Source organism: Corvus cornix, chromosome 1, assembly GCF_000738735.6.
Source record: "Corvus cornix cornix isolate S_Up_H32 chromosome 1, ASM73873v5, whole genome shotgun sequence".
Classification (NCBI taxonomy): Eukaryota; Metazoa; Chordata; class Aves; order Passeriformes; family Corvidae; genus Corvus; species Corvus cornix.
This window is the reverse complement of record NC_046332.1, coordinates 56,706,717-56,722,955: the sequence shown is the minus strand read 5'-3', so window position 1 is coordinate 56,722,955 and position 16,239 is coordinate 56,706,717. Positions and strand designations below refer to the sequence as shown.

At 38.2% G+C, this 16,239-nt stretch overlaps 1 protein-coding gene across 11 annotated transcripts in view; it reads right to left on the bottom strand.

The window, feature by feature from the left end:
* ENOX1 (ecto-NOX disulfide-thiol exchanger 1) overlaps positions 1–16,239 on the bottom strand; it is a 359,555-nt gene that overhangs the window by 65,670 nt on the left and 277,646 nt on the right. For all 11 annotated transcript variants that reach the window (XM_039567955.1, XM_039567962.1, XM_039567926.1 and 8 more), the window contains 2 exons: positions 15,242–15,454; positions 1,613–1,719 (listed from right to left, as the gene is read on the bottom strand). In XM_039567955.1, coding sequence (XP_039423889.1) covers positions 1,613–1,719; positions 15,242–15,454 — 320 coding nt within the window. The remainder of the gene's footprint in view (positions 1–1,612; positions 1,720–15,241; positions 15,455–16,239) is intronic.

The following is a 16,239-nucleotide window of genomic DNA, read 5'->3' as shown; positions in this document are numbered from 1 at the left end:
GAAATATATTAGTTTAGCTAGATGCTTTGCATCATTTTGAATTTTTTTTTAGTTGTCCTTTTCTTAGGAAAAAAAAAGGCAGTAATGCTTGAAAAAAATGAGTAGAGATTTCAGGAAAGTCCAACTCTTACACATTTCAGTTTATTACATATTTAGAAACCAGCAAATGAATGATGCACCACATCCCTTTACAGAAAGTTAGTTTAAGAAGGGATGATCTTATTATAATTAAAATAATCTACTAGCAAATATTTTCATATTTCTCTAAAACACAAGACAAACATCAATCCCCAACTTCCCAACTTTCAATTGAACAAAGGCATTATCCACTACATATATGAAATATTTGTGAACAAAATGCAAAATACAGTTTGTACCAATAAATTGTGCTAACATTTTATTTTAAGTGTCCCATTATTGAAGTAATTTGGTATTCACCATAATAGCACTGATAATAAAGTATTCGTTTGGTATTCATGTGGATGTTACATTTAGTGCCATTGGTATTCAACTGTAATTTAGCATTAGTTAATGGACACTTAAAATGTTATCCAAATGATTTGTATCACAGCACTTCAGTGTTTCTCAAACTAAGTGTACAACACTTATTTTACAAGTGTACTACAAAATAATTAAATAAGTGCACCTTACCTTCTAAACTTTTTATTCTGAGACAGAGAAAAATCATTTAGAGGACTGTGATAGTAACAATCAACACACTGTACTACATGAAGGTAAACCAAGTGTATGTAAATTGCTGATATTGAAATCAAAAAAAAAAAGGAAGAAGAAAGAAAGGAAACAAGGACAGCGGTACTTACTTTTTAAAATACAGGCTCATAGCGTATATACTGAATTAAAATCGAAAGCTGGATGACCAAAACACAGGATGAGGTCTAGCACTTCCTTTGCTGCCACTCACAGCAAGGGGAGTTAGAATCCCATTTCCTCTGCTCATGCTTATGACAATCACACATGCATGGTCCCACATTGCTAACTCCGTGTGGTTGTATGATTACATTTATACTGGTTTCTTTGCAAGCATAATATTTAGAATCAATACAAGTGATGTATCTACTTTTTTAAAGATAAACATAGAACAAATGGGAAGGACTAGGTCACAGTTACGGACTTAATATGCTTAAGTCATTATTTAAGAAAGAAATTTTTTATTTTATTTTCCCTCAAAGTCATCTTATAATGACCATAAGATGACAAAGCAAAAAAAAAAAAATCTTTGCCACAGAATTCTTCTTTTAAAAACAGATCACGATGACTCCTAAATTCCTTATTTGAAAGCACTGTTCCTAATTTCTCTACTTCAGTTTATTGTTTTAGATAGTAAACATAATCTTCTAATGATTTCCCAAATTTTGCATGAAAAATAAAACCACATTGCTCCCTGTCTTCATGTTATTTAATGACTATTATCATAATGAGAGCAATGGGAGCAATTCATACTGTAGACGAGACTGTAAACGGCCAGTTGATTAACAGCTAAAATGGTAGCTGTAAATATTGCCAAATTCACTATGTCCAGCTACAATCACACTCGTTCTGTGTCAATCCAGCTGTGAGATGATGGATAGAAAGTAAAAATAAAATCACCAACCTCAGAATGCTTTCGCCAAATGTCTATGTTCTTTCGCTGGGCTTTCGAGAAATGGTCCCAAGCTTTTTGTCTGGTAGAAGCGTTGAAAACGGCGACAATCTGCTCAACTTTGGTGAACAAGGAAGTCAAACAAGACAAGCAATTTATGTTGTGATCACTATAGAGAAGCAAAGCAAAGACACTAGGAGTCTATGGATGATGTCATTACTGAAACAACATCATCAATATCCATCCAATGATGTGTCTTTTGTACTTACATTGTACCAATGTTGGAGATGTCTCCCTTCAAGTCTGTCTCCATAACTTTAGTCTACACAACTTTTAACTATGCACCAAGAACCAGGCATGCAGCTGCTTCCCCGTGATGTCTGCTGCCACTCCCTGTGCTGGCACACGCCTTTGCATGTGTGGCAATAGGTGTGTGACTACAGAAGTGACCCGAGAGACATCCACCTGGCACGCGTTCCCCGCGGCAGCGGCGTACAGATGGGCTATACTGACGACAGCATGGAAGGCAGGCAGGCTCTGCTTTGAAGGGTGACTATCTGGTAGTGGGAACCTGTCAGCAGGTGGGAAGGGCTAAACCATACATCAACTGCACTCTGTGGCTGCAGCTCCTGCTTCTCCTCTATTCAATATCAAAGGGCTCACCTGTGGTAGATCAGTCTGTGCTGTCTCCATGGCCTATGTATGGTTACATACATGAACAGACACTTTTTTCTTTCATATAAGATGAAGAAATGGGCTTCCCTCATTCAACTCTAATGAATTTGTTCCAAAGCCAAACATCAATATTTAGATCAATTATCTAGGACAATTAAGATCCTCAAGTTTTTAGTATTTGTTCATCTTCTCAGTTGAGAAGATTTTCTCTTAACACTCTTTCTCTTCACTTCAGTTACAAGCAACATTGTCCTTCCACAACAGTCACCTGCCTAAAAATGATTTGGCCAAGATGTAAGTTGCCTTGATCCCAGCACAATTAACTGAAGAAAACACCAATAAAACCAGATTTTCTACAAACAACCTTGGCTGTGCTCCTGAATGAGCAGCTGTGCCAACCTATGAAGTCGAACTAAAAAATTCTTCAGCTCTTGGACAAGGTTCTTTGCTATCTACCTCTTTAGATTCCTGGGTGGAAACAATGTCCTTTTTTTATCAAGTTGCAGCTTGCAGCACTTCTTGCTCTTCTCTCTGAAAAGCGGTGGTGGGAGTGCTGTAACACCCTCTGCCCTGGTCCCTCATTTTGCTGATCAAGAGCTTCTCTCCTTCTTCCCTTAAGTCAGAGATGTAGAGAATCTTATCACACATGGTAACCTATCCTTTCTAAAATGGTGAGCTCACCTACTAAAGCAGTTACGTATCTTTCACCTCTAGAACTGAAAGTTAATCTCACTCATTTGAGCACATTTCTTCTATTCTCTGTTTTTTTACCACTTTCAGGTTCCAGAAGATTACAACATTTTGAATGGAAGTTTTTCTTTCAGGGATGGTTAATTACCTTCTAAAGTCATAGAAAATAATTGTAGTTCATTATCTTTTAAAATTAATATGTATAGGTAGTTTACAATAAAGAAAGTGCCTCAGACTTACTGTGATGATCTTATCCATTGGTAATCTGTTAAACTTTTAAAGGTAGGTGTGATAATTTCAGCCCATTAGAACTTGCTTAGACTGAAGAGTGGATGTATCAAGGAAGTTACGCTGCGTATATTTTTTCAATTAATTTGAAAAGAATGAAAATGGTAAAGCACTCTATTATTATGTGTATAGAAATTGAGGCTAGAATTTAATTACTGTCGTTGTGTTGATGACCCAGGTGCTCAGAAAATTTTGCTTAATTAACAATCTGTTTTCAGTTTGCAAGTGGAAATTCAAGTAGAAAAAGATTCACAAAGATACAAGGAAGAGCTGGTTTGCCATTTTCCACTAATAAGTATTAATAAGATCATCCGAATTTTGAAAAACATTTGAACTTTAAAGTGTTTAATTTCCATTATGTGAACAGGTGCTAAGATTTATCAAAAGTCATTATCTGATCATTTCAGAAACTCTCCTCAATGGAAACACAGACTAGGAAGATGCCATAGGTTTTTCTTGTATAACTGCAGTAGACAAAGTGAACATTAAAAGGATCCTCTTCACTTCCCTAACATTTAAGAATTAAAAAAAAAAACTAAAGAGGTAGGATAGTATGAGTACAACATGCTAAAAGTCAAGGCATTTAAAGAAACTTTATAAAACAGGCAGTGAGGGATAATAAAAAGGAAAATGTAGAGGAGAATACTAAATTAGTATGTATCAAGGACCAACATACCAGTGCTCTATTCAAAGAAAGTGTCAATGTATATACAGCAATTTCAATATTCACAGCAATCTAGGCTATGAAGCATTGCAAATTCCAACATAAAAGGTCTCCAAGCATTACGTTAGAGCTAAAGAGTAACCAAGACCATGGTTTGACAGTACAGGGAAGTGCCTTCACATCTTTTTGTACTGCACCAAAATCCTGCGTTCAGGTGTTACAAGATGGCAATTCAATATAAACCTGCTCTGCCACATTTGTTCTTGTTGCACCAAGACTCATTTATTTTCCCATAGATACCCTGGAACCCTAAAGCTGGCATAATGCTTCTGCTCTGGGAAATTGGAAGACAAGACATGATATACTCACTCCTGATCAGGATCAAATTTGTATGGGTAACTGATCCAGCAACACACAGCCCATAAGGATGGTAGACTCACCCCTAACAGGAAGCCATGAGAGATTTATATTAGCTGAGAAACTCTCCAGTTAACTCATATTTTTTCTGTGTCTGGGTAAAACTTGGCCAAAGAGAGGCCCCAGGTTTTGGGCTGATATCTCCAGAATCTGAGTGAAACAGTCTCACGGCTGACCATGGTTTTCAGATTATTTTCTGATCTCCAGGAAGAAATTTTCAAAACTATATAACAGGTAATATCTATCTCTCTAAGGCACCTTGAACTCCAGAATGCACTGTACTGTCAACTGTGACTGGTAAGTAGAATTATTAAGTAACATGAAATATTCATTGTCAAACATCTGTTAGTGACTTCTATGCTATATCAAATTTTCATTGACCATATGCAAAGCTGTTTCCTTACTAAATTAGGACTTAAAAAACCACATTGTTCTGGAAGGGTCCATAACATGTCATTGTTTTTCCCATCAATATAACTTACAGGATGTAAGTAATTGCATCTTTCCTAATGACTTAGTCTGTGGCTAGTAATTTACATGGCATATTTCAGACAAAGGATTATTATCTAATTGTTTTTCTGCTGTGTTATAAATAACTAGAAAGACCCAAACAACTAAGCCTAGAGTGATATGCAAGTACCAATGTTTAACAAATGTAATGCAACTACAATACACTTTATTAGAGGGGCCAGCTCATAGCTATATATATATTTCTACAATTATATTAATAGAAAGTTTAAGCCTTAGTTTCTGCTGCCATAAAGAATGCTACCTGAAAAGGTATTGTTATCAAGTATAAACGCAAAATCAACCAGAAAAGCTAGGAAAAACAGCAAAAATCCCTTAAACAATGCCTGCAGAAGTTGCACAGAAGATTGTATTAAATAGAAAACTAAAATATCTCCAGGGCAAGAAAATATTTGATACAGGATATTTGAAAATTATACTACCAAAGAAAAATAGAAACCAACGAGAACCAAAGTGTAGCCTCATCTGCAGATTAAGAGGTAGAGAGAACACTTTTACCCTGCATTACATTTAACAAGCAGTCTATTTTAAATACATGATTGAGTGAAGGCTGAAATTTATCCCTGGGTTCAGGAGTCAAGAAGTGCTCAATTTTGCCTTTGCTTATTACATTATAAGCTGCCATGTATATTATTTTATACTATATATATTATAATATATATAATTTGTAATAGAAAAAGAAACAAAATAGAAACTGAAAAATAATGTGCTAGAATAAAAACAAATGTCTTGGCTGGCAGACAATCGGATTTCATGTAGCATTTTACTCCAAATTCCACCAATTAGGGACACATGATGAAAAGGGCTTTGCACTAAATTACTGCAAGTGTCAGAGTAGAATATATGGCAATTTAGCTCAGAAAAATTCTGTAAGAGTGTGACAGTTGACATGAAGGGTAAAAGAAAAATTCCACCCATAAAATTACAGTGTAAAGGAAACTGTTACAGTAAATGTATAACACGCCTTTCAAATATAGAGTCGCAGCACAGGGAGGATATAGAGTTGGCGTGGTTTGGGTCAGAAGCCTTGCTGAATTCTGACTAAGCTGCAGTCTGCCAATCGATTTGGCTTCAAGCCCAGCAAACCAAGGAATTACAGTAGCCAAGGCTAGATGCTGCAGTGAATGAATTAGAATCTCCAGGTCAGTTTTGGATAGGGAAGAGAATATTTTTGGCAACAGTCCTGAAAGGCATTTGGTAATGAACTGAACAGAAGTTAGCATTAAGTCCAAGGCTAAAATTGTGCATAGGTAAATGACATGTGACATTAGTAAGAGAAATGGTGGACAGATTGTGGAGTAATGAAACATATATTATTTTAATTAATTTGAGCCAAAGAGTCTTTTGGTTGTGGTACTGTTTACTTTCAAAAAAGAATTTGCCTTTCTCACTTTTAGAGCTGAAAACCTGCAGCCTCTTCCTGTTACTCAAATCACATGGCACAGACGGAGAAACAGATGTGATTGCCTTTGACTAGCAGAGGAAAACATAAGAGTTAGAAATATCACCCTGGAGAAGAGTGCAGATAATGCAAAGATGGGTCCTAAAGTAAAGCATACCACAGATCATCAGCTGGATACATAAGCAAAGGATATTATAGATTTGTATAATGAAGATACAAGTTTTGACAGCTATGCAAAATATCTCATTGACACAAATAAATGCCATAGTTGCTTAGCTTTGGTTTTGGTTTTGTTGGGGTTTTGTGTTTGGCTGTGTTTTTAAAAAAAAAATTTAAAATCCACAGTTATCTGCAAACCTATCAAAGAAATTTGGTCTGCATGCTGCCCAGATGTCTGTAGGTTCCTTAAGTCATGGTGTTGAGACATAGCATGATAAAGGAGAAAACTATAGGACTTCACTATTATATCCCCAAATTCCACATTTTTGAACAGACTGAGAGAATGGTGATTTATCTGCAGTGATTTATCTCCCAAATCATTTTGCTGCGTGGGCGGCAAGCTTGCAAGGATGCCATTCCTCAACCTGCCCTACTACCAATAACTACATCTGTACTAGTGATCAAAACCAGCCAGGGATCATTCTTGTTCCCTGAAACCAGTGGACATAACATGCTGAGTGTCTCTGCAGCAGCAATGCTTCTCTCTCCCCCAAAAGATGCTTTTCTGAGAAACTACTTGGCCTGCATCAAACTCTAAACTGCACCACATTTTGCGGGAAAACACTAGCTGACCCAGAGCAACACCTTTCTTACAGTTGAACAGTATGGGCCAGCCTGCCCTAGCTCAGTTTAATTTAACCCTGCAGACAGAGTCAGTGGGGTCATCCTTTCTAGCAGTCCCACCTTTTCTGCTCTCTGATGCAGAGGTCTCAGCAGTGCAGAGAGCAATTACAAGACTTACCAGAGGAAGAAGGATATTTTCCTCTTCTGTCTACCCTGTCTCACCTACCTGAATACTAGAAAGAATGTCCTCTCTCTAAATTATTTCTTCTTTTCCCTTTGACTAGTCCTACAGCATTTGAGACCAGGAGGGTGTGTGTCTGGGTTCATGCTTGGTCCCTCTTCCCGTTCCATCTGACTCAGACTGGTCCTAGCCAATCTGCTTGTGTGGGTTATTAAGAGGCTGAGTGAATGTCAGTGGTCTATACATGAGTGATGCAGGAAGACATACTTCTTTCTAATACAATAAGGAGATCCTTCCACACAGACAAGGAATGAAAAAATTACTTATACCACAACACTTACTATAACCCCATGTCTTGTAAGAATATCAAACCCCTGTATCAGCAGTCATTATTTTCCTTTCTTCTTCTTTCAGCTAAGAAAGCCAGTTGGGAACAGTGAAAGAAGGAGCATTATGGGGATACTAAAAGATTATGGGGATACTAAAGAAAGGATTCATACTGAAAAACCTGCACAGTTACTTTTCTGAGGTATGTATATCAACAATTGATAGTTCTAGAAATAGAAGAACACTCCCTGTTAAAATTTGAAATAAAAAAAAATACAGTTTAATTAAAGAGAGCCCAGTTTGACCTGCAAGGTATTGCTAGAAAATCTGTCTACAATTTAAGCTTTGAAATCTTTTAGGTTGTGAAATGTGGTTTAATTTACAACAGAGAAACTGACAGCTTGGTGTAACCGCAAGAGCTGGCGCTGTGCCATGTGATAAATCACTCGGACACAACAAGACCACTTCACCTTCATGTCAGTTCTCAACAAACAGGAGCCTAACATCAGACCAGCACAACACAGCAGGGTAAGTACAAATGTACAGTACCTGCTCTTTCAATGCCACCATCTTACATTACAGAATGGACTTTATGAACCTTGTGTTGACAACCAGAAAAAAAACCTAGAAAAACCTCAACTGCCCCCCACCAACTCAAAGGAAGCTGAAGTGAATACTGCTTTCTTCATTAGCTTGACACGATTATAAGCCATCTCCAATGTACTGCTTTTAATTAGCTGTTCTTTTTTTTATTTATTGTTAGGCACACCTTTCCTTTCAGTTCTCAGATTTAAAATAGCAAAAGTGGGAACAACCATGTTTGGCAAGTCTGCCCAAAAAGAGAACTCCAAGGGAACTCTGCGATGTGGGAACATCATAAATGGGACTAAGACATCACAGGTCCCATTAAGTGAAGTAATAATTATGCAGGAATCTTGCAGATTAAAAAGTTCCTAGGAGATCAGGAGAGCTATGTTTGTTTGGGGCATAATATGGTTACTTTTACTGAAGAAAAAGGATAAAGATATGGATGAGGAGGTTTCAACAGCCGTAGCCTCTTCTGGCAATCAAAACAAAACATTGTCTCACACACCTTTGGGGTGAAATTTACTTCTCCATTTGTTGCCATACTTCATGTTCCCTTGCCTGCCATGACTTCTTCCTTCTGTATTTTTGTTCCTTCCTTCCATGTGTGTCCATCTTTCTCTCCCACATAGTCTATCCCTTTCCAAAACTCTTTTCTTGCCCCATAACACCTCTGTCATCATCACAAACGGTGTACAAATCCAGAGATCTGATATGAAGCATGACTAGTGCACATTGAAGGGAGCAAATATTTCAATCACTCATAATTGTATAAGGTTAGTCATGTTTATAAAGTTTATTCAATCATGTATAAGCAGTCTGAACAGTTTTAGATGTGCAGACCACATGGTATGCACAGCCAACTCATGCTTTTGGGTGAAACCTCCACCTTTCCTTCCTTACCCAATGTCATACTCTCTTCCCTTATCCTTTATTTCCATAGAACATTTACAGCTCAGTTCTGTGACGCATCAGACCCTTACCCCTGTCTATACTCAGCAAAGCAGGTCAAAACCAAGCACAGATTTCCACATGATTAAAGCACATGAGGTTCTTTGCCTTGAACCTTGTGTTATCATCCAGGAGAACTGCAGATTCCAGGCAACTGGCATGAGTTGTCAAAAAAGCCTGAAATCTCTAGGAAGGCAGTGCTTTTCTTTTTCTACAAAATACCATGCATATTTAATGGCTTACATTAAAAAAAAAAAAAAAAAGAAGTCTTAAAAATAACAGAAGAGCTCCCGTTGAAATTCTGGCCATGTTTAAATCGATACCAAGATTTGTATTTACTTTAGTTGGCGTGAAAGCTACAGACAATGGAAGGAATGCAGAAATTCAAAGAAAATTAAACACAGAGGAATAAGCTATGTGAAACATTACCAGTTGCAACCACCAAGGGTTATACTGCCAGAAAAAGGGGAGGAACTACAAGAATGCAAGGTAAAGTAAAAGTGGAGTCTTTCATCTCTGTCTTCTGCCACTGCCACAGCATCTTGAATAGAAATGCTTTTGAGAACAAGTGTATATGAGACAGAAAATAGAAGGACAACTGAAAAAAGAATAGAGAGATCCAGCTGAGCTTTACTGACACATTATTAGTATAGAAACAAGTCAAGAGCACACTGACTAAATGAGCTAACAAAAGCAACTGGATGGATTGTAGAGGTTATTTTGTATTTTATTTTTTTCTTTTTTAGAAATGCATCAAGGTATAAAGTAATAGTGGCAACTAATGACATGAATGATTAATGTTTTTATTTGTATTACAGTGGCGTTCTATGACACCGAGAACTGGGCTGCACTGTAAAAACACATTATATGACTCAATCTCTTTCACAAAGAGCTTAATGATGACCTAAAAATTGCACATAAGGTAAGCTCATATTTTTGAATTAGTCAGTGGCAAAAGAAAGAAAGACTGTAAGACTGGACAATTAAAGAGCAGGAAAATCCTTTTAAAAGTTGTTACTAATGTGGAGCAATTCAAAGAATACTCTGGAAAACATGATTGTATATAAAAGTCTGACTGCTAAGAGAATTATAACCAGCATGCTTTCAATATCTCTAATGAAAGTGGCTTCATTTTTAGTACTATGAGAATACTAAAAAGTGGAAGGGTTTTTGGGAGAAAGGACTAAAGTATGGAATTTAAAGCAAATCATATAAGACAGTGATTTTAGTAATCACCACCATATCAAGGTAAATTCTATCTTTTCTAAAGCAAGAGAGCAACTTCTGAAGTGAACATGTAAAGAGAAAAAAACCTGATGCCAATCATTTTTTGAAGAGAGCTCAAAAAGGATTTTTAACATTCTTCTTACTTTTTTAATATTAAAAAAAATGTAGATTCTATCTGTGAAGGCATTGATAATGTTAAAACAGATTAAATCATATCCAAGGAGATCAGAGAATGAAAATGAAGAAACCTGAAAGGAAGAGGATTTTATTCAGTCTATTGAAAATGTTTTTCCCTTCAGAATTATTTAGCTAAATTTTTTTTTTTTTTTTTTTTTGGACGGGGATTGTAATTCATATCAAATACCTACCAGCTATTTGAGAAAAAGTCAGTGTAATCTAATATACCACTGGAGTCCTTTAGTAGAAAGGAAAGGAAAACTCAAGGTGACAATTGTGATATTCCCAAAAGGGGGCAAGTGACACACAGCCTTCCTCCCCAAACCTTTGGTTCTTCCTAAATGGACAGACCTACTGGATCAAATCAAAGTTGAATCTAGCTTCATTTCCTGTCACGAATAAGGGCTGAAGATGCTCAGCAACAATGAAGACGCTACAAGCAAAGAGGCAAATTGCATAATCTCAATCTGTAGAATCATAGAATGGTTTGCCTTGGAACAGATCTTAAAGATCATGTGGTTTCCACCCCCTGCAATGGGCAGGGACACCTTCCACTAGACCAGCTCAAAATTCCATCCAACCTGGCCTTGAACATTTCCAGGGGCGGGGCATCCACAGCTTCTCTGGGCAATTTGTTGCAGTGTCTCACCACCCTCACAGAAAAGAATTTCTTCCTGATATTTAATCTAAACCAGCCCCCTTTCAGTTTAAAGCCATTCCCCCTTGTTCATGTTCACGCTGGACATCAGGAAGAATTTTTTCACTGCAAGGGTGGTTAACCATTGGAAGAGGCTGCCCAGGGCAGTGGTGAAGTCACCATCCCTGGATGTGTTTAAGAAATGACTGAACATGGCACTTAGTGCTATGGTTTAGTTGGCATGGTGGTATTCATTCAAGGGTGGGCCCAAATTATCTTGGAGGTCTTTTCCAACCTTACTAATTCTATGACAAGTAATCTGGCCAGGGGGCTCTGTGATCAAAACCACCCTCCCACTGTTCCCCCACAGGCACACAAAAGACTGATGCATAGACTCTGATGGGGACCTGGCTTCAGTCCAGTAAGTCCATTAATTCATTAGTAAAATGGACAAAAATGACCAAATAAATGCTGGTTACTGACTGCTCAGTAACCAGCCATGGGGCACTTCTCTTCATTAGAATGTGTGTGTAATTTATGAATTTGTATACTGGGACACTTCCACCACCTTTTATGTCTTACTCTACAGATATCAAAATAATTTTTGAATATGGAATTTTCATTCACCTATAGGTACTTTTGACAGTGTTGTCAAGGGAGACTGCATTAAAATAGTCTGAAAACTCAGTAAGAGGTAGGCAAAGTTTACAGTGCATGGAGAAGAGAGTCAGAGGACATAATTGCAGCTTTGGTGTAGTCTAAAAAACCACCAACAGCCCAACAGGGATATGTCTAGGGCCTCCATTTTCCTTAAACATGAGGATTAACATCTGTAAACCTTAGGCTGAAAAGGAGATTTGTGAGGAAATGAAACGGAGATGAATGGAAAGTTGGGGGGCAGTGTCACCGGTAACTAAGCTGTGGAGGCAAAGTAGAAGATGTCAAACCACAAAGACAGACCTATCCAAAATCCTTGAAACCAATCCATACTTTAAGCACAAATTCAAATCTAGAAAAATTAAGTAATTTAATAAAAAGATGGAAGTGGATGTTTTTCTCTCTTTATCCCTTAAATAACTGAAGAAGCGCCATAACAAGGCTAAGACTCCTTGTAGCACTTAAGTCAGGTGCTATAAATATGTGATGTGACAGCAGTAATACACTTTATTTCACAGATTATCCTGGCACGAGTACCTTGGTCAGGTAATTAATTCACATGCTGAGTAATTGATACAAATTTTAGGGGTAATCTACTCAGTGATCTCCTAAATACCTCCAGGCACAAATTTGTAGCAGGGATTTCAATGCCTGTACTTCTTTAGTAGTTGGGCCATAAAATGAAATGTTCTGGCCACAGTAATCCTCATTAATAAGAAAGTATTTTCTATTGAGACCCACTAAGACAGTGTGTGTGTATGCGTGTGTGTGTGTGTTCCAGGTGAGTGCACTTGAAGCCAGTTTTATTTCTTTTTCACTCCCCATAACATTCATTGCTGGTATTTTTATCTAACTCCAAGTTCTCCCTGATGCTACACCTGTCTATATCAAGGCTATACACAGTAAGTGGGATTAACGTGCTCTGAACAAGGCACTTAAAAAGTGGGACATCTGGTTCAGAGCTAGGCCCCCTGTGAATCCTCTATGGGCAGCAGAGGAAAAATGGCATATCCAAGGGATGATTCATCTCACCAGAAGAGCACCATGTGGTCGGTTTGATGACTCATTCCATGGAGATTCTTATTTTTCTCTCTTCTGACTGCAAAGAAAGCCCAGAATGGTCAGCTCCAGGTTGGACGTCTGACCTAGTTCATGACAGAGGAATGTCACATGATGTTCTTAAAATACTGTAATATTTATGTCAAATGGCCACACAGATGCAGCACTACACTAGACTTTTGGATCCTTACTGCAGAAGAACAGAAGTGGGTTTTTGTCACTCTGCATAATTTAATAGGCCATGCACACCTATTTTGGACATCTATTTTCAAATTCTTCTTCATAAAGCAACTGACATATTGTAACCAATTATGCAGGACTGAGGAAAAACAATGGAAAAACATGCATGACAAACATTCTTCAGATCAATTCAAATACAGATCAATTCAAATTTCCTTGAAAAAGGGAAGCTCATTTCAGAGGCTCCATGCTTAGCAGTCTTAGGCAGATGCATGTGTAAAGGAAAAACATCATCCATCTCTTTGCAGCAAGTTTGCAAAGATATATTAATGCTAATAATGGCCAATGTTTATGATGTTTGTAAAATAACCAGTGGGGAACATCTCAAAAGCTTGTAAAATTTGTTTTTATAAAATCCACAGAGTAACACCTTTCCCGGAGGCTGCCTTTTGCTGTTCTTGTCCTTTTCGGCCAGATCTGTCAGAAACGTCCTTCTTCCAGACACTGCTGTTAGTGTGGCACTATGAAACTCACATTTTGAAGCCAGAGCTATTTCTGTTTTTGTAAGTTCAGCATTCAGCACATTACAGGAGCAAAACAGATAGCCAAAACTGCAAATTTCCACCTGAAACTACAGGGATCTCTATTTCCAAGTGACAGATGTTCTACAACAGTTGGTGAAAAATGGGCTAATTTAGACTGATTTAACTAAAGTTCAGCCTGCTGACAATGGGGGACTTTTTTTAATGCAGCTGAAGAAGGCATTTCTGAGTGCTAGAGCTGGCTGTTGCACACAAAACTAGAGAGGCCCTGGTGTGAACTGAACAGCACGCCATGCGCGGTGCCTGCATCTCTGTGCCTCATGCTGCCTTTTAGATGCTGAAACGGAAGACAATATTGCCTAGCAAATTACCAAGGGAATTAGCTGGTCTTTTAAATTTACTCTCTGAACATATGTCCACAGAAATCAAATATCTTTGGCCCAGAATCTTTGCTGCTAAGTTTTGGCATCTAAGATCTTAAAATAGGGCATATGCCCTGGGGTGAATTGGTCTTCTGAGATGCTGAGCTCTCCATCACTTATGCAAGAAGCTTCAGTGGCTGCTCTCTTAAGCCAGACAAGTTCATCCAAGCTTATGCCTTCAACCCTAACTTTTAAAGCATGTCCATCGAGGGACCATAAACAAATTGCAGAAAAGCCTTTAGGGCTTTTTTTTTTTGTTTAATGTAAAGATCAGGGGTATGATTCAGAAATTACAATGTAACAACTTCATTGTCCTCTAACTGGTAAATTATCTTGGGTTTTGTCCTCAACTGGCATGGCATGAGAGCTGGCTCCAGGCTTCACCTTTCTGAAGCCTCTTGCTTGAGGAGCCATGAGTAGGCATGTTGAAAACCACCAACAATTAAATCAGTTTTCTTTCTCCTTTTTTCCTCCCCTTTTTTTTCTCCTGTCCTGTCCTGTCCTGTCCTGTCCTGTCCTCTCCTCTCCTCTCCTCTCCTCTCCTCTCCTCTCCTCTCCTTTCCTCCTTTGAAGACAACTCCTAGGGGAGTATCCTGATCATTGTTTTATGAAGGAACCTCATTAGGGTAAGTTCATTGATTGTATTTCTGCACTAAGGAAATAGCTGCCAGCACTAGGTATTTAAGACAGTTTATCTGCCCAATTAATGCTGGCATTGTATCAGCCATGCAGTCCTGATGCCAGCAACAGTACAACATATTCTTCTACTGTGGAGGTGGCCTGTACCTGTGAATACCTCCCTAAAAGTTACTGGATTCTACTGCCTTTTACCTAAACCCAGGCTAAAAATATCACCTAATTGTGCTCTATTCTGTAATTGGCCTAGCTAACTAGCTGCCACACACAGGCTAAATATACCTTCTCTCAAAAAACAGTGATCTTTTCTCAGAGCAGTGAGGCTTCTGTCTTGTCCATTCTTGAAGTGTTATGTCTACACAACAGTAGACATTGTGAATAGAGCACATCTTCATCTATTAATAAAAAAAACTACTGAAACTTTGCTCACCTTGAATAATAAGTTCTTAGGAATGGTCCTTGATCCTCCAAATTGCCATAGAGTATGGAATAGGATAAGAAGTAGAGCATGACTGCATCGCAACTACTTACCCCCAAACAAACAAAATGATAAAACCACTACCACCACCACCACCATCACTACAACAACACTGACAAAAAGGGAGCTACTTACATTGAGTGAGGATCCCTGTTAAGGCATTTTTGAAACTCTCCTTGGCCTGCTCCATTTCTTGCTCGTGAGCCGCCTTTTCGTTCATGAGCCGGCGGACGTGGCTGTTGGCCGACTGCACCATGGAATAGAACTGGTTTGCAGAGCGACGATTCACCTCGCCTCGCTCAATCCAGGTGAGCAGCACCGTGATGGCCTCAGAAAACTTGCTATCATCTAGAACAATCAAAGCACAGGTTTCAAATTGCAGGCATAAATATCCTGCTGAGAACACATTTTCTGCTCCATGTCACATTAAAATCACCATAAATCCTCCTTGCAGTATATCATTTTGGGCAACTTTTCTGTCCTTTGTTCTATCAGATGTAAGAAGCCAATACAGCCATGTGAAACTTCATAAATCTTCCTTCAAGGCTTGTCTTCTCCTCATTTTAATAGCTTTCTCACAACAAAAAGCACCTTCCCCCCTCCCTGTGGCCTGCGCCTTTGCCTTCACAATGCCTCCCTTAAGCCATTCAGTGATATGGAATGACCTTACAGCGGGAGTGAGGAGACCTCTGTGGTACTGGACTCACCGAGGAAATGAAATGTGTCTGTGTTAATCTGCTCAGCTGAAAGCTCAGTCTTGGAGCTTGGGCTCAGCCATAGTTCTGTCAACAGATTTCACTAACATCATGTTCTTAATTAACGAACAATGTTGAGGCTGAACAATTCCTTCTCAAAACACTGATTAATTACAAGGAACTACTTTGAACAGATGATGTGTCTGCATTTGTTTTGTATTATTTGTTTTCTTTTTTTTGCATTATATATTTGTTTTAAGTTTTGCATTATATAATTTTTTAAAGGATTCCAGATGAATTCAGGAAAACACCTTCATGTTTACCATTCAGGTAATGAAAGTTGTTTTTCTCTGCAGAAAGACTGCCAAAACTGAAGGCTAAATTTTTTATGCTCCCTCCCTAGACAATCTTCTTTCCTCTGATGGTGCTCTCAGCTTC